The sequence below is a fragment of the Diabrotica undecimpunctata genome, chromosome 1, assembly GCF_040954645.1.
Source record: "Diabrotica undecimpunctata isolate CICGRU chromosome 1, icDiaUnde3, whole genome shotgun sequence".
Classification (NCBI taxonomy): domain Eukaryota; kingdom Metazoa; phylum Arthropoda; class Insecta; order Coleoptera; family Chrysomelidae; genus Diabrotica; species Diabrotica undecimpunctata.
The window spans coordinates 180,652,132-180,672,632 of NC_092803.1; the positions used below are offsets into that span (position 1 = coordinate 180,652,132).

Genomic DNA, 20,501 nt, shown 5'->3' on the forward strand with positions numbered 1-20,501 from the left:
AAGTAGTACAAGATAACCATGAATTAACATTATACAGTCCAATCTCCTTACTTTCCATCATCTCAAAGCTGTTTGAAAAATTGCTACTACGAAGAATGAACCATATAATTGAACAAAATATTATTTTACCACGATACACCAATTTGGATTTTGTGATAAGCACTCCACAGTTGACCAAATCCATCGAATAATATCCATCAATTAAAGAAAGCAGTGGAAGGGGACAAAATTTGTTCAGCAGTATTTCTCGATATCGCAAAAGCATTTGACAAAGTATGGCACGACGGCCTGTTAATGAAATAATGAAATAATTTCCTAAGCAACTCGTCGAAATATTGCAGTCATACCTACACCAGCAAATATTAAGAGTTAAAATGGAAAATGAGAGTGCGTTTATCAGCTTTAACTCACTCAGGGGTTCTACAAGGTAGCGTTCTTGGACCAGTACTATAGGTACCTTTTGTATACATCTAACATTCTGGAGAGAGCAAACATTTAACTAGCCTCATTTTCTGAGGATACAGCTGTCTTAACAAAAGGAGCTGGTCCAAAAAAATAGTATAAAGTTTAATAAACAGAAATCAGTTCATATTACCTTTACTAACAAGAAAATTAATTATCTACCAATTATCTTAAACAACTGCATTGTTCCTAATAAGAAATCAGCAAAATACCTGGGTTTAAATCTGGACGTCAAACCCAAAATGGAAGGAACAGGTTAAAAAGAAAACTAAACAGTTGAAGATAAAGTACAAAAATATGTATTGGCTAATAGGTAGATACTCTCAACTTTCCATCCAGAACAAAGTACTGATTTACAGACAGATATTGAAACCGGTGTGCACCTATGACCTACGATTATGGGACTGTACCAAAAAAAAAGATTATATTAATTAAGAAATGCTCCAGAGCAAAATACTGAGAAATATTGTACATGCTCCTTGGTACGTTCGGAATGACGATTTACGTAGGAGGCCTTAAGGTTGAATCTAATCCAAATGAAATTAAGAAATTCGCCAGGAGATATCAAGAGGCTTCATAAGCATCCCAACCATGAAGTTCTTCAGCTTCTTGTCAACCAACCTCAGATGCGAAGGCTCAAGAAGACTAAACCATTCGAGCTTGTGTAATATGTGAAATTTTGCAAGGCTTAGTTAGTGGTGTGCATTGTAGCCACAATGCACCAAGGAGAAGAACCAAGGTCATCAAAAGGATAGCCAGAATAAATTGAAAATGGACAGGACACATAGTTAGAATGACGGATGGCCGATGGACAAAGAAATTATTGAAATGGAGACCAAGGGAAGACAACAGAAGCATCGGTCGACTACCTACACGATGGGCTGACTATTTGAGAATAAAAATAAAAAACTGGATGAGAGTAACACAGTAAAGACGGGGTCGGAAACACGAGAAAGCGGCCTATGATTAGCAGTAGACTGTTAAGTTGGGATGATGAATGTAACCACAACAAGGACGTAAGCAGTTAGTGAAAAGCAGCTGTGCTGTGTAGCCACAACAAAGAAGTGGGCATTCCATGTCAAAAAAAAGCTAGGATGTACCAGGTGACATCTAGTTTAGAAACAATCTTAGAAAAATTAAGCTAAAGAAAAAATGCTGATATATCTTGTAGATTAGGTGTATGCTTATTGTTTAAAAGAAAAAAAAAGAAAACTGAATGATCTTGGCTTCTACCATCCTTTTTATTTTTAACACTTAATTAAAAAGTGTTAAAAGTATTGCTAAAAATAAAGTATTACTTATTTTCGTTAATTATAAATTAAATATTAGCACAATTAAATCTGGTAAAATAACAATAAAGACGCAGACTAATATAGCATAAAGTCATCTATAAATCCTGCAAAGTAGTTGTCGGTTTGAGAAAGCCCTATGTAAGTCTTTGGATAATCTACTTAACGACGGGAATACAGCAACCTACAATGTATACAACTGAACAAAAAATAATTTCCTTTCATGTTGTTCTCTTACATCCAGCATCCACATACACTTTTGTTTTTATTCCATCATGTTTTTAATACGGGCCATAAGACAATTCCGAAATTTTTTCTCACGGCTGGTTAACTCGGACTTTTTTGTTTCAGGTCTGATATGGAGCGAAATAAAACAACTTTGGGATGTAGGCCTAGAGGAATACGTTAGAGATATGTGGAACGTGATAGACTTCATTACGAATTCGTTATACGTAGCAACAGTAGCCTTAAGGATTGTGTCTATATATCAGGTAAGTCGAAAGTTGGTTTTACATACATAATTATTATGTAAAAAAATGAAGACATAAAATGATTCAAAAAAAAATATGACAATATGGCATGTAAGATATAAAATACTTTTACTTGAAATCTTTTTTATGTAAAATATCAACATCTGATATTTTTAGTATATTTGTAGGTTTTCCTTTATTTTTCTGTTTACACGTTTTTTTGTCTGTTGCTTGTATTTATCTTTCTTACATCTTATTCTCACAATTTTCAACTGTTTTACTTTAACAAATTATTTCCAAAATAATTAATAAAATATTATTAAATTAACTAAGTAAAGCTATAAATTTCATAATTAGTAGGCCGCGGATTATATGTAAGTTTATAGACATATTTATAGATTTTTTGAAAAAAGTGCATATTTAAGTGGTTAATAGATATATTTACATATTTTCGTTACTTAACCCTAAACAAACCAAAAAAAATGTTTTAATGTTTTAACTCAATTTTTGTCGTAGTTGCATGGCAGCCCATATCTGATACGTACTAATAGTGTACGAGAGATATGCGGCATAGTTCTGTTCTGAGGGCGAGATAGGCAGCCGTGCGCAGTTTCAAGTTCATTCTTATTGAAATTCTGAACCACGTGAAACAGTGCTCGAAGTTAGAGGTTATTTTGCATAGTAAAAACGTTTTTTACGGGAGAAAAAATTTAAATTTATTGTATTGTGATATTAGATATCTGCTTAGGTAAGTACTAAAAATTAAGAATGATGAAAGTTTCTCGAAAACCCCAAAAAGGGTTTGTGCTATATATGGCGTACTATGAAGTTAGGGACTCATTAATTGTTTTTGTAGATATGGATCCAAAACTCTTTTATGGTACAATGAATGTAGTTAGAATTCCAATAGTACTAATAGTGAAGAATCAGATCTCTCCTATGAAGACGGCACAAACGAGATGATATTGTGACAAGATAGTGACAATGAGGAGCGTGAAAATTTACCAAGCAATGTCAAGGAAACTGTCATTTCTGCCATATCCTTAGATTCCTCAGATGATGATACCCCTTTGTCTGAAAGACTACGATATAAAAGGAAGAAATCACATAATTGAGTGAAAGGAAATCTGAGAATATCAGAAAATGATACAAAATTTACTGGTTCTGAAAATTTACCTTCTTCGATTTTACAATTAGAAACTCCGGTCCAATTTTTTAAGTTTCTCTTATTATTATTCAAAATTAGACCTGTTCTGAGCCAAATCAAAGAACGACTACTCATGGTTCCGAAAGAAGAATTTCTAGCTGTAGACAAACAAATTATACCAACAAAATCGAGAGACCAGCTAAAGCAGTATAACCCAAAAAAACCACATAAGTGGGGCTTCAAAAACTTTGTGCTGAGTGGTATTTTGGGATTCAGATATGACTTTAATTTGTTTGCTGCTTCTCAAAGTAATATTGTACCTCTAGGTGCACCAAATCTTAGTATGAGCAGCAACGTGGTTGTCAAATTAGCAGATTTGATACCAAAACATCAACATTACAAGTTGTTTTTTGACAATTAGTTCACCAGCATACCTCTTAGGATATATCTGACCAAAGAGGGCATTTTACCTTTACTAGCTGAGAGAGAAATTAAGAAACGCAGCAGAGGTCATATGGTAGAGAAAATAGACAATGTGGATGTCAGTGTAGTGTCCTGGTTTGATAATAAAATCGTTACTACAATGTCAGCATATGCTGAAAGTGAACCAAAGGGAGCAAAAAGATAATTTTTTAAACAAGAAAGTGTACATAAAATGATACCTTGTCCTAACAGTACTAATCTACAATAACTATATGGGAGGTGTAGATCTCCTTGATTCCATGTTACGATTTTATCGTATAAAAATCAGGTCGAAGAAATATTATTTACGAATATTTTGTCATTTTATTGGCATGACAGCAGTGAACTGTTGGTTATTAGCCAAAAGAGCGAAGAAATTTGATTTACCCCTTTTGGATACCAAACTAGGAATAGTCGATGCTCTATGCAAAGCCGGAAAACCAATTAAACAGAACAGAGTAGGAAGACCGTCAAGTAGTAGCATTCAGCATATGTACGAGAACAAAGGAGAAAAGGGACCCACTAAAGAAATACCCCAAAAAGACATCCGTAAAGATGGGCTTGATCATTTTCCCTATTGGGATGAGAGCACTAGGTCAAGATGCAAATTTCCAGGCTGTACAGGGAAAATATATATAGTGTGCACAAAATGCATAATACCGTTGCGTATTAATAAAAAAAGAAACTGTTATTTGCAGTTTCATACTGTATAGTGTATACTGTAGCTTCAAAATAGTTTGACTTTAATATTCGATTGTTGCATGATGTTCTATATTTGGCACAAAACAATTTTATTTGTCAATAAAGTTTTCCTCATAGCTAGATTGTTTTCAATATTTTTACATAAAAATAGAATTAAAATTCTTATCTGAGAATTTATTTTTGACAAAAAAACAAAAATTAATGCGGTAAAGGGTTAACTGTGCAATGGAAAACCCATAAGTCATCACGATGTAATTATGCAGGGCCTTTCCGTTTATTTCTATGTACTATGTACTGAGCTTTTAACAATTCTTAATCTCCGCAAATTGAGTTGACCGACTTAGATATGGGCATTAACCAGAAATAATCATAAAATAAACTATTATCTATTTTTCATTTATAATTTGAACAGACTTACAGCACCCGGAACGAATCGTGGTTGATGATAAACGCTGTCGTCGTTCGTACACCCACCTAAACTTCGAGCACACAGTATTGCTTTCCTGAACTTCAGTTCAGTTCTGCTTTTAGTTGAGTGTAAATGTCTTTAATAAATTGTTAATAAAATGCCCAAAGTAAAATTTAATGAACTGTGTATCAAATCGTACGCAGAACTTGGCAGAATGGAAGGTGAAAATCTGTTCTGCACGGCATATTCAAAAATTGTAAGTAACTTTTATTGAAACAAAAGTTTTCATTTCGTTTATTTTTAATTCGCGTATTTAACAAACATACATCACTCTAAATATTTATTCAATTTCTACTTGCTTCAGATTAACGTCGATACAAAATTTCACGGGCATCAGCATGTCAAAATAGCCAAACATACTGCAAACATAAAAAGGATTAGAAATGGGGAAAAAGTCAACAATCATTGAAACACTGTTTTAATTCTGGTTCAATAAGCAACCATGAAACACAATTTCATGAAGATATGTGCAAGGCAATGGTTGCTTCTAACATTCCATTAAAAAATTGAATAACGTTAATGGTTTTGGAAAAGTATCGCAATTTTAATATCCCGGATGAATCCACGTTGAGGAAATCAAGTGTCGACTCTATATATAAATCAACAATGATCCAAATACGGAAAGTCATACGTGATAATTACTTTTATGTTATTGTGGACGAAACTACAGACACCTGTGGAAGATATATTGTTCATTTGCTAATTGGCACACTAGAGGAACATGGTCCAGGAAACTCATTTTTAATACCTTCAAAACAACTTTAAAAAGCAAACAATTTGGCCGTTCATTCAAGAGGCTTTGACAAACTTCGTTTTGCCAGATGCCATTCCATTAAATAAATTCGTGATTTTCTTATCGGGTGCTGCCCCATATATGGTTAAGGTGGGGCAAAATTTAAAAATATTTTATCAGAATCTTTTTCATATTACTTGTTTAGCTCATGGAGTTAACAAAGTTGCAGAGATTATCAGAGCCCAATTTCCTCTTGTGAACGAATTAATTAGCAATGTAAAGAAGGTGTTCCTTAAGGCTCCTTTGCAAGTTCAATTATACAAAGAGAGGCTTCGTGATGTACTGCTACCTCCTCAACCAGTATTAACTCGATTTGGGACTTGATTAAGTGCAGCTTTTTTTTACGCTGAAAATTATAATAGAATAAAGGAAGTAATAAACGACATATCAGAGTCTTCACAGGCTGTCATATCATCAAAAGCAGTTTTCAATAATAAGGAGGTGAATAAAAATCTGATATTTATTAAAACGAATTATAGTGTTATCCCGGAAACAATTAAGTTACTAGAACAAAAGCCGCAACTTCTAGTTTATTCTGTGGAACTAATTGAAAATTTTCGAAAAGAGTGCCAAAAAGTAAAAGTCGACATTGGTACAAAAGTTGTGGGGAAGCTCAATGTTGTTTGTTTTTAACTCATTTTATATAATAATTGCTTTAATTTATTTATTACATACTTTCAACGAATGCTGACATATATTTTAAAAAATATTACATATGTGTACATATTTTCATACATTTTCATACATATAATCCGCCCTTTAATGATTAGAAATAGTAAATACATCGTCGAAAACATAACATCTATCATTTTGAAAAGATCATAGACGAAGTTAATCATCTTGCAAAGATGATAAAGCATGGTTTTATGTTTTTATACAATATACTTTTATTGAGTTGAAATATAGTTGACCTGAAATATGTAAAATTTTATAATAAAGGGCTAAGGCAAATTATACTCTAATGAGACATTTAAGACAACAAGTACAAGCAACTAAGTATTTCAGTTATCTAACAAACACATAAAGATAAAAACTTTTTAAAGTTGCGACGCCCACATTGTCAAGAGAGGTGCAAAGTTGGAAAACTATTCGAACTTTCTGAACGGGTTTCGAACCACATGTGACCTCTTAAAACTATGTGGTAAAGTTAAACTAATTTGTTGTTGTAGAGCGTACTCTGTAGCATAAATAATTTACATGAAAATTGTGTAAGGAAATCGATATCTTGTATTTAAATAATCAGAAATACGTATAAATTTACATACACCTACTTTAACCCTGGGCGTGAGCAAATTAAATAGTTTTAAACAGTTTTCTTTGACTGGTTTACAATTATATAACTACCCCTAATGATTCATTGTGTCAAAAGAATTTGCACCTTCCGTACTTTATAGGGTGGTGGGAATAATACTTCCCAGTGCCCATACGCGAAAAATTTAAATTCAAAAAAGGGAACACTTCAAACTAATTTTACTTCATTTAGAAATCATAAGATACACAATATGTATGCATTAACGAGTAAATACATCTCATTGACTATGAAATCTCTTCAAACAGGGTGTTATGTATAATGGAAGATTGCAGTAGGTGCAGATATACTGAGTCCTTTTCTCATTTTACTTAGTACTGCACATCCTACATCGCCTGTAATTTTTCTCCTTGTTTGGCATATATCTAACAACTTCCGCTAATCTCACTTCATTTGAAACTAAACGTTTATTTGCTAAATATATTACGGATTTATTTCTACGTTTCCATGAAGTAAAGCCCGAAATCGACTGTCTTGCTAAATTAACGCGAAATGATAGTTGGTCGAGTTTCTTCCGTTTACTCATCTTCATTAGTATGAATGAATTCTGAACCACCATTTGGCAGATTTTTGTCCAATGGAATATCTTTTGTGATATTGGTCGAACTTATCGACACCGCCCATTATCTGATTATAAACGCGTACAGCTTTATGGGATGACACATTTGTTGTGGAGCCATTTTTATCTTTACGACTGACAAAATATGTATCTCGTGGAGAGAAAAGGTTGCTCAAGATGTAGACTGGTGTATTATCCATCCACTTTATTGCAGCTACCTTTTGTTTAGTACTAAACATAAATTCTCCACGGCACATTTTCGTTTTACTTTTATACGTATCTGGTAATCCCTTTCTGTGTGATCTCACCGTACCAACAGCATAAATTTTATCACTCAATAACTTTTTCATAAGAGGAAAGTATGTAAAGAAATTATCAAAGGCTATCAAACATACCTTGTTTTTAGACAGTTTACAAGGTTTATAACAACCTTTTTACCTAGGTTTCTTGCTCCGTCAACGTCTGTGGACTTTCCAGTATAAATATAGAATTTGTATATATATAGCCTGTAATTAAGTCTGCCAAACACCATACTTTCTAGTTTATAGCCTCGTTCGACAGGATTCATGAGCATGTATTGTTTGAGTGAGAATCTGCCCTTGAACGCTATCATAAATTCATCAACAGCTAAGTAAGATGAGTGGTTATACCTAGATTGGAGAGTACTGTTTAGTTTTTCCGCAAGTAGTCTCACCTTATGCAGTTTATCATATCCAGTTGTACATTTTCATAGTTTTTTGTATCTCTTAGATCCAAATACTTGCAAAACTGCTGATAGGCCTAAACATAAATCAGTTGACTAGTAAATGGAAAGCTGAGGAAGTGTATGTATTCCCATTATAATCATTACTCCAATTAGGGCCTTCACTTCCTCTAGATTTGTATCTTGCCAATTATTAGATGGACCGAGTTGATTTGTCTTATTAGCCCTTCTAGACCAATTCTACTTTGCATAGAGATTGGTCTGATAAACTAACGTATCAAAAATATCTAAATCAAAAATTTTGGTGAAAAAATCGATTTTTTTGTCTTCAATATTAAACTCGTATGCAGATTTGTATCTTTGGAAAATCAAGTATAAGTTTGTCAAAGAAATCTATGTTTTGATCCCATTCCTCATAATTTTCTTCATATTCACTATCTTCCGATACAGATGGTTAAAAATGTAACGGAGATGTCGGGAAAGAAAAAATACTTGAATATTGAGCATGTGAAGATTCCAAACAGGCTGTATTCATACCAGAAGAATCTGAACTTTTCATACAGGAAAATTTTCTAATTCTTCGAAAGCACCTTTATTTGCCTCTTGCTCTGAATGTTCCTCATTGTCAGGTAAAAAATATAAATAAGCTAATGCAACTTCAGCATCTCTGGGTTTATCTAGATCCCACATTTCTAAAATAAAACATTAAAAATTAACAACGAGGATGAGCGGTGGGAAGCATATAACCCACTTACAAATATAGATTTAGCATACGTCAAATATGTTCTATTATCATTGTTTTTATATGAATGTCTGTATAAAAGTCAAAAGAATAAAAAAATGTATGTAAAATGATATTTAAATACTTAACACTCACCTTAATTTTCGTGTAAACAATTATTTATTCACAACTTGAACATAATTGCACAAAGAAACCGTCAAGACAGAGTAGATTCAAACATAAGTATGAATGGTATTGTAAATATCGGTACCTCAGCTTCAAAGGAATTTTTTATAGGTTTACTGATATCACTGCTAGGTGGCAGCAGCCTAAAATGGTAGGAAAATCGATGTACACTGCCTGTAGACGTGATATGGCGGAAATTATACTTCCCATTGCCTAAGAAAGGGTTAAATATAAAAGACATAAGATAACACAAATAAATCTCGGGTGCTTCGTAGTAAGTGCCTTTTTATTAAAAGTCTAAGCTTATGTCTATGTTCATAGACTTTATCAGATTATAAACTACAAAAACAAAGAACAAATTATGACAATTGGAGCTTACTAAAACTACTACAATCTTTACCCAAATATTAGCACAAATACTCAACGTGATTTGGGTGGTAAAACAAAATGCGAACTAACAAACTATCAAAGTATACACAAGACATATTATTTTAAAATTCTTATCAAAACAGTTAGTCAAAACCTACCAAAGAATTTTTGAAATAAACACGTTGTTTTAAGAATGGAAGTAATAAGCAATCACAAAATGTACAAATACAAAATCACAAAAGACAGTGTCAACTTCAATTGTTTGATTTTGGATTAAAAATAGCGGGATAATTAAAATTGTGACAACGACAAATATATGTTCATATGTTTGATTTATAGATAGACAAACTACAATAATAGGTAAGTCAAATAAATAAATGTTATTATAAGAACTAATACAAAAGACAACATTTCAATAACGATGATGAAAAAAATGGTATTTTTACAATTTTTATAGTTTGATATTAAAGTAGTTATAAAGTCTAAACTATATCACTCACATACATGGCTGGCAATTTTTTTTCTCCCGAAAATTTTTGTTTTAGAAGAAACGTGAAAATTGAGCTTAAATTGTCAACATCCTTTTGATAAATAATGTAATTTTTGGCATTGTAGATTTAATATATTTGCGCTGAAATTCTATATTGGATTGATCTAAGATAACTGAATGATTATACAGGACTCTGTGGTCTTTACTATCAACATGGATGTTGAGACTTGTTGATTGTAGTTTAAGTTTAAACTGACTTTTGTGAAGGTTTACCTTTTGTTTGGCTAGTAAGAGCGTAGGCACAAAATTTCGGGCCAATGCTTTTTAAATGCATTTATTTTTTTCGAATCCTGAGAAAACTAATAAACATTTTTAAAAAATTTAAATGCAGAATGAAAGATTGCATTATTACTGAGGGCCGAAAGTTCCTTAGAATAAACAGAAAGTTTTTTTTGAATGAGATATTTGAAATTAAAAATTACACTAAATTTTCTCTTCTTTTTCACCCCTGTAACTTATTAAAATAAACATTATAGAAGTTGTCAGGGACTTTCGGCCATCAGTAATAATGTAATCCTTCATTCTGCGTTTAAATTTTTCAAAAATACTTATTAGTTTTCTCAGGATTCGAAAAAAATGAATGCATTTAAAAAGCATTGGCCCGAAATTTTGCGCCTACGCTCCTAAGCCACATTCACATGGAATGCTATAAATTAAGTTTGAACGATGTAGGGTGGGGGTAGGATCTTTTAATCTGGTGTAAAACAGGTTAGGCTTTTTGTGGTTATAGGTAGATATTTTTATATTACATTCACCGAACAAACCAATGAGTGATCTAGGTCTCTAACCTGATGAGAGATTTTGGACAAAAGGTAGTTTACTATATCTCGTAGGAATATCAACTTGATTAAAATTGTGTTTTCTGTAAAAATTAGCAATAGGATGCGAGAAAAACGATTTGTTAAGCAATTTTTTTGGATATTGGTTAGTTAATAATATATCACATAAAATGATAATGTTTAATTTACAAATTTTTGATGACAACTGTTGGTAATTTTTAAAGAAAAATTGTCTTTAGCAAATTAGTAAATATTTATTGCAAAAGGGTCATACTACACCACATTAAAAAAAAATTAAATTGGTCCATTATTAATAGAAATATATCAATTTCAACGCGGATTTGAAGTTTTGCGTTCAAATTTTGAATACTTGAATCTACTTCCCCCCACTACTTTTCTAATAAAAAGTTTTTATTTAAGGTCGCTACGAAAACGATTACTATTCAAAATATTCTATTTTGCTATATGTATATTACTATAGGTATAAATAAGTGATGGATTCGACCGTTACTTGATGGAAATTCATTTTATCTATCAATAAAATACTGAAAACTTTTGTTTTCAACACTTCCCCAAAATTTATTATAAATTATTATCAAAGTAAAAGAGGAAAATCCCAGTGGTTGGCTGTATACCACAGTTTAAACAATTTTACATATTAGTAAGCACTTCTTATCTTTATAGAAAAATCTCTATAGAAACATGAACTACTCCAGCAGTTAAAAACGTAAATTGTTTGCAAAAATGACTCATTTTTAATTATTTAAATAATGATCCCAATATATTAATCATATACTTTCTTAAAAATATCTTTTGTTTTCACCTAAAGTTTGCTATAAAATTTGTTCCAACCTGTACCAAATTTATTGTATGTAGATTTTGATTTAAGTGTATTTTATTTGATCAGACTACATATGGCACAATTTTTTGCAATTTACAGATTTATACGATTACTTATACACGTCTATACGATTTTTTCTCATTTTAAAACTGTCAAATTTATTTACATAAAACTTTTGTTGTTTCAGGTCCAGCTGTATCCGGAGGCATCGAAAATAAGAAGGGAGGATTGGGACGCATGGGATCCCATGCTCATCTCTGAGGGATTGTTTTCAGCCGCAAATATATTTAGGTGAGTAAATGTGGATTGAGTGGTTAACGATTCAGCTGATAAGTGTACATTTTGGACCTATCTCGAGGCTACAAAGTTCCGAATACGATCAACTGACTTTTGGATTGTTACAGGCATGATATAGAATATCCAATATTAAGTAAACATCGCGTTTAATATGCGCATAACTTTTTAATGTTAAAAATACTAAAATATTTTTTTCATAGTTTGGCAAAATTCACCAAAAAAACTTCAAAAATCGAACTTGTAACAAAGAACAAAGATATATCGCGAAAACGTGCGTCGTGATTTTGCTAATATATTAAATTTTATCAAATAAAAATTGAATCTAATCACTATAGAATAAAGACAGACTCTATCCGTTTTGTACCCCAGAGGAGTTATCATTATTGAAAACTGCTCTGAAATACTGAACGATGCAGCTACTAACGATATATTTTTCTATACCATAACATCTACCCTTCATAGGTTGTTGGTCATTTATGTCAGTGATTCAAAGCCCTGTTTTCAAAATATAGATAAGTATGCATATTAACAAGATATATTGTTATCTGAGTTTTTATCGTTTCTTTACTCTCTCAGTAAGGCAAAACGCGTACGTCGTTCGCTCACGACGCGGCGACTGTTAAGATGCGTATACATATGCGCGCCGCTCGGCATGTGCGCCGCGCGTTTGTAGCATAGCAATTCTGTCGGTTTCTCAACGAACGCTGAACGCTTTGATGTTTCGGATTACTGTATTCTTAAGCCAAGAGCACGGAGTGACGTTTCGTTAAGTTCGTCGGTTTAGTGGTTCCAATAAGGCTTGCCTTTCGGATAACCGGCTAGCATTCGTGTGCTTCGAGCATTAACTTACCTCCAGCCTGATTTGATTCGAAGTCACTGCCAGGCGGGGAAGTTGACTGGGGCGGTACATCTGTCAAAAAATAACGCAGGTGTCCTAAGGTTAACTTAGCGAGAACAGAAACCTCGTATAGAGCAAAAGAACAAACTCTGGCTTGATCCTGATGTTTAGTGTGCATGCTATCGATCGATAAAAGGTGTAATGAAAGTTACCACAGGGACTTGTGATAACTTTTAGATCCTTCGATGTCAGTTCTTTCTATCATTGCGAAGAAGAATATGATAAAACTATTTACTCATCATTTACTTCCTACAAAACAAAAAGTAAGGAAATGTGAAGACCATCGAACTGTATCCCTAATGAGTCATGCCGCTAAGATTTTTATGCGAATAATTTATAACCGAATTCAAAATAAGTGTGAAGAATACCTTAGTCGTTCTCAATATGGCTTTAGAAAGGGTACAGGCACTAGAGAAGCAATTATGGGATAGACACTGATAGCAGAAAGGTATCTTGAGGTTCAAAAACGGCTGTATGTGTGCTTTGTCGATTATAGAAAGGCCTTTGACCGCATCAAACACGAAAAATTGATCGAGGTGCTAAAAGAAGTAGGGCTAGACGGACACGACATAGCTATCATAAGTAATATATACTGGAACCACACAGGATGCGTTCGAACAGAGAACGGAAACACTAAGTACATCAACATAGAACGAGGAGTGCGTCAAGGGTGCATTTTATCCCCCCTATTATTTAATGTATATGCCGAACATATAATTAGAGCTTCTCTTAAAGATCGCCCTGAAGGTGCCAGAGCCAATGGAATCATCATTGATCATCATCATCATCATTGATGAACATATTATCAGAAGAAAGTCACAGGACGGGCTTGGACATTAACTTTTCCAAAACCAAAATTCTGGTATTCCACAAAAACCCCCATGAACAAGTTACATACAAATAAATGGTACCACCCTTCGGAGTTCCCAAAGCTTCATATACCTGGGCAGAGAACTAAATAGTCAACTAGACCACTCAAAAGAAATTAGAAGACGCATTGAAATAGCAAGATCTGGTTTCATGAATATGCGTAAAATGCTCTGTAACCCCAAGCTATCAGTCTCAATAAGATTGAGAACATCAAAGTGTTATGTGTGGTCTCTCTTACTATATGGCTGTGAGACCTGGACATTAAAACAGTATGACGTCAACAAATTAAATTCATTTGAAATGTGGGTGTACCGCCGAATGCTAAGAATAAGCTGGACCAGCAGAACTACGAATGAAGAAGTACTGAGAGCAATGAACACACGCCCTCATCTGGTCAATACTATCAAAATTAGAAAGACGTCATATCTAGGACACATAATGTGCCATAGGGAATTTGAGCAACTCCAGGTAATATTAGAAGGCATAATTGAAGGTAAAAGGGGCATAGAACGAAAGAAAAGATCTTGGCTACGAAACATCAGAGATTGGACTCACACTAAAGGAAATGAATTAATTCATCAAGCCCAGAATAGAGAGAAATTTGCCATATTGATCGCCAACATCAAACGAGAAGGCACTTAGGAGGAGGATTTACTCATAGACAGGGAACATTAGCTGAGTTTACACCATCGTCAGACAGGTTAGTTTTATCCTACTAATGACCCAATGGCTCAAGATAAGAAAAACCGATGGTTCTGACATTTTTTTGACGCACTTACTCAAACTGTTAAACAATGGTGGACATGTGCTATATGTAAAAGCTTATTCATAAACTAATCTGTCGCATATGGACACTAGAAGTTATCCCAGAAGATTGTAAAGTAGGAATTATATTTCCTAAATACAACGGGGGAGACAAACGACTCTGAGAAAATTATAGAGTCATAACAGTGTTAAAGTATCGCATACAAGATAGTATCAGAAATTAGATACAGCCGTCTTGACTCATTTTCGGAAGAAAAAAATTGGTAAATACCACTATGGTTTCAGACCAAAGATGTCTGTAATCGTATACATGAAAGATGTGCTAAATATAATATACCAATTTACAACTTGTATAATTATGTCATGGATATTGTTTGATGGAGTAGATAGACAAAAAGTAGTTTTGACGTCAAAACGTCTTCTCTAAACCTAAATGGTACAAATCTAAATCTGGTGAGTGAATTTAAGAACCTTGGGATAACACTTCACTCAATGCTTAATTTAAATCAGCAGATAACACGAATAACCAATAAAGCGGTAACTACTTACCCCTAACGACTTAACTTAAGAGATATCTTGTATGGCTGCGAGGAATTCGATCGCAGGTGGCAAATACTTTATGGAGACTGTCAAGTGACTCCAAAAACATTTATTACTCATCCTCTACACCTGCATAAACTGGTGTAGGGTTTCAGTGTTAAACTGGTATCGTGAGTGAATGGAAAATTTAAAATAAGCCAACTGGCTGCACTGTAACCGGTTTATAACAGACGACATAATATGTTTACTTTATGCCGTATATAAATCGTGTGCGTATGTGCATGAATGAACGCTACTTGTATCAATTTCTTCTTCAGGGTATCATTGAAAGTATTTTGTATCTCTTTACTTTCTTGTCAAATGTATTTGAAACGCACATGTTGCTAGACTGACGAATGATACATAGAATAGAAAGATTCTGGAATGGCGATCAAGATTCGAGGCATATCGAATCAGATGACGCTTACCCATTAGATGGGCGGACGATATAAAGCGCATCACCACGAATTTAATGCGAAAAGTTCAATATACAAATAGAAGGAAATGTTTAGGGGAGGCCTACGTTGAGCAGTGAACAAATATAGACCATTTGATGATGATGGTACTTTATTAAGATTAATTAACATTTACTGTTAGATCGGCTGAAAGTTTTAAGATTACTAGCAACTTTTGTCAGTGTTTTTAAGTTTTTGTCACATAGCATAGAAAAAATTGGTGTCGTAGATCGTCATTGATTCCGTCTTTTTTGCAAGTATAAAGTAAATTTAGTCATCACTATCAAGTAAATGTGATTCGTCTACACTTGTGAAGCACTCAGATTTTAATTATAACTTCCACTGAGTTCAGTAACTATCACAATTAGTATGTAAATCCAATCCCATAATAAAGTTTTAACGGACGTCCATCAAAATACCTAAACTGCTTTGCGGCATCTGCAGTTATGAGTAAAATATGGCAGAATGATTCGTTTATAGACTAGTTTAACGGAAATGGGGAATTACGTGTATTAGAACAGGCGAAATATATACATTTCACGATTTTTGGTATTAGTATGCTAACGAATGTTTTGACTATATTTACTTACAAGTATGAAATTACATTTATTCTACAAATGTTTAGCCACATTTTTTGTTCCTTTATGCTCCAGTCGTCAGAGACGGAAATGCCAGTGAACCTCTAAAAATCATTTTAGACAGACAAGTTAAATTTTACGAAGAATATTAATTTTGGGACGCCAGTTAAGATGCAAAAAAGTTTACCACTTTAACCCCCGGACTGGCCCTAAAAACCCCCCTCCCAGGGGAGTAAATAGGCAAAAAAATCGCTTTTCAACAAAAATGTTTATTAGCACTTTTTATGTAGAATTAAGCGTTCTCTTACAAATAACGCTTGAAGCGACCGTCGATTTAAATGTCAGTTACGCCCGCGAAATAAATGTTCAACCAAAGTTATATCAGATCGACGGTAAAAATTCAATATCTTTTGATTTAATTATCCTATCGACAAAAATCCAGATGCGTTTTAAAGGTGAAGAGTTTAACTTTTTGTATGCAATTTTTGTATTTTGTCGCAAATAAACTTAGATTTTATACTTTTACTTTACTTTACTTAATCAGTAGAACCCATTTGTACCTTTCGGTGTTGGGCCGTTTACAGTACAATTCATTAAATTACAATATTTGACAGTCTTCTGAGGTGTCCTAGCTCTTAACGAACTTTCTCCATTCCTTCCTATTGGATGCCATCTGTGTTGCTTCCTGCCAAGTCTTACCCTTACTCTGCAGTATCTGCGAGATGTCACTGTTCCATTCTTTAATGGGTCTTCCTCTTCTGTTCTTCCCTATTGGTTTGGCGTCCCACACTCTTTTTACTTTTCTATTATTGTCCATCCGGGTTAGATGTCCGAACCATGCCAATTTTTTCTCTTTGATTGACTCGAGTATCGGTTTGATTTTGAGTCTTTCTCTTATTTCTTCATTTCTGATTCTATCAGTTCTTTTTACTCCTATCGTTCGTCTGAGGTATTTCATCTCTGCTGCCTGAATTCTGCTCTGATGTCTTTTGTTTAATATCCAATTTTCTGCTCCATATGTCACTGTAGGTCTATATATTGTTTTGTATATTGTCATCTTGGTCTTTGTTGATATTTCTTGGTTATTAAGGAATCCTCTATTTAGTGCTTGGAATAGTTTTCCTGTGTTTTCCATTCTATCGTTAAGATCATCCTCGATGTCTCCTTTGTTGTTGATTACTGTTCCTAAGTATTTGTATGAATTTGTCTGTATTATTTTTTGTTGGTCTATCATTACTTCTATTTGATCTTCCGTCCCTTGTTTCCTTGATATTTTCATTATTTGAGTCTTCTCTTTGTTTACGTTTAAGTTGTATTTGCTTGCTTCTAGGTTCCATTTCTCTAAGTTGTATTTTAGTGTTTCTGCAGTTTCCGCAATTAATACTATGTCGTCTGCAAATATACACATCTCAGCATTTATCATTTGCATTTTGTTCCAACCGATGCAGTATTTCTTGAATGTTTTCTTACATTCTTTCACTATCTCATCTATTACATTTATGAATAGTACTGGGCTGAGACTTCCCCCTTGTCTAACTGCTTGGGTTGTTTCAAATGGTTCTGACTGTATATTTAACAATCTAACTGTATTTGTTGTTTTCATGTATATACTCTTTGTTGCTTCTATCAGTTCTTTACTTACTTGTTTCTTCTTTAGGCTTTCCCATATATCTTTTCTTTTGACTGAGTCGAATGCTTTTTCCATATCTATAAAGCTTAGATGTATTTCTTTATTTTTCTTTAAGGCTTTTTCTATTACTTGTTGCATGGTGAATATATGGTCTTGTGTGTTGTGTCCTTTCCTGAATCCACTTTGTACATCCTCTAATTTATGTTCTATTTCTTTTCTAATTTTCCTTTCTATTATGGTTTCGTATACTTTTGCTGCTACACATAGTAGTGATATACCTCTATAGTTCCTACAGTCTCTTGTGTTTCCCTTCTTGTATACAGGTATAATTACTGCATTTGTCCATTCTCTGGGTATTACTTTTCTCTTCCATATTAGGTTATATATGTATAACAATTTTTCTTTTGCTTTTACTCCTATATATTTCATCATTTCTGGTGCTACTTCATCGCTTCCTGGTGCTTTTCCAATCTTTATCTTTCTTATTGCTTCTTCCAGTTCTTCTTTTTCTATAGTTTCTGGATTTTCCGTGTTTCTCATGGATACTCTCCTGTTGTGGCTTTCCTTCTCCATTGTATTCGCTTGATTTCTATTCAGTATCAGCTGAAAATGTTCCCTCCATCTTTCCATTATTGTCTGATCGTCGTTTATTATTGTTCCTTCCTTGTTCATTATTTGTTTCAGTTTCGTTTCTTTGTTGCTTCTTAGGTTTTTCAGTGTTCTGTAAAATAATATTTTCATATTTTTGTTGTGTTTTGTCTTGGATGTATTCTTTCCATAATTTCTTCTTTTCTTTTATTTATCTTTTCACTTCATCGTTCCACCAAGATGTTCGTTTCCCTCTGTTGTTATTTCTTGTGGTTCCACATATTAATTTAGCTGTTTTTATCATCGCATTTTTAAATTTTCCCCATTCTTCTTCTATTGTTTCTGTTATTTTATGTTCATTGTCCATCTCTTTCTCTAGTCCTTCTGAGCATCTTATTCTCGTTGTTTCTTCCCTTAGTTTATAAATTTTTATTATTTCTTTGTGTTTTCTGTTTATGTTCTCTTTTCTTTTTATTTCTTTTCTTTTGCTTTTGAATGTGGTTTCTAGTAGATAGTGGTCACTACCAATTTCATAACTCCTTTTTACCCTTACGTCTCTTATCCAGTTCTTCTCTGTTTTTTGCACTATAGTATAGTCTATAATTGATTGTTCGTCTCTTGATTTGACTTCTCTTGTGATCTTGTGTATCCTTTTATGTTGGAAGTGTGTGTTCATAATCACCAGGTTATTGTCTAGACAGAATTCGAGTAGTAATTTTCCATTTTTGTTTAGTTTGTCCTCCCCATAAGGTCCGATGATATTGTTTCATTTTTCTGTTTCTTTCCCCACTCTGTTGTTCATGTCTTTTGTGATAACAATTTTTTCTGTACAATCATTTATCACTTCTTGTAATTTGTCCCAGAATTCATTCTTTTCGTTTTTTGTTGCGTCTTCATCTGGTCCATAACATATGATTAGGTTTGTATTGGTTTCCTCTGTATCCACATATATGTCTACTCTTAGTATACGTTCGTTGTAATATATCCAATTTTTTATTTTGTTGATACTCTCCTTTTTTATCATGCACGCTACTCCTGCCTGAGCTCTCTTCGATTCTTTCACTCCACTGTATATTAGTAACATTCCGTTTTCTAATATTATTGATCCTTTTCCTTTTTTCTTTGTCTCTGTTATAGCTACTATTTTAATGTTCTTATCTCTAATTTCTTCCCCCAGTTCTATTTCCTTCCCATTTATACCTCTCACATTCCATGATGCCATTTTCCAAATTGTTTTGTTCTTTTCTGTGTTTAAGTTGTACTTCAATTTGTTTTTACTTTCGTTTGTGTTATTATCTTTAGATCTGCTCATGTCCCTGTTCTGTGCCTGTTTTGTTTCTCGGTCCGTCATTGTGTTTTCTTCAGCTAGTTTTTTGAACCAGTTGGTTCTGTATTGTATATTATTTTTTCTATCCGGCTTGTTTTTTGATTCCATTTCCACTTAATGCCTTCTATAATTATGAAACCATATCCAATTTTTGTTCTTTTCCCATTAGCCTTTCCATCTGCTGCTATCGTCCTAAGATTTCTTTGTATCTCTATCTCTTTTAATGTTAGGTCACATTCTATATATACTCTATGTTGCTTATAGTTTATTAGTTTACCCTTGGCTTTCAGTATTTTCATTTTATCTTCAAATTTTTTACATTCGATACCACACATTGTTTCATTTATCTTTTGTACCCTATTTATTTCTGATTTTACTCCCAGTTTTGTTTCTATGAAGGTCTCCAGTTGCTCTACTTCTATTGTGTCTGTAGATTTTATAAAGGTGTTAAATAAACAAATGTGGGGCGATTTTTTCATTTTTTATAATTCTTATGAGATTAATATAATCTATTTCTTTTATTGACTGGCAACTGTAAAGTTTCGATTACTAGAGCCTTACCTTCAAAAGTTATAGCATAAAATTTTACTTTTCAATTTTGGCAACAAATGTGAGGCATTTGAAATATGCTTAAAAACGCTGGATTTAAACTTTTACATAAAAAACGATCTAAAACATTTAAAACTTATTTTTTTTAATTACA

At 33.2% G+C, this 20,501-nt stretch overlaps 1 protein-coding gene across 1 annotated transcript in view; it reads left to right on the forward strand.

The window, feature by feature from the left end:
- LOC140432645 (transient receptor potential-gamma protein-like) overlaps nt 1-20,501 on the forward strand; it is a 382,624-nt gene that overhangs the window by 232,884 nt on the left and 129,239 nt on the right. The window contains exons 10-11 of the mRNA XM_072520678.1: nt 2,103-2,242; nt 11,999-12,102. Of these exons, the coding sequence (XP_072376779.1) occupies nt 2,103-2,242; nt 11,999-12,102 (244 nt within the window). The remainder of the gene's footprint in view (nt 1-2,102; nt 2,243-11,998; nt 12,103-20,501) is intronic.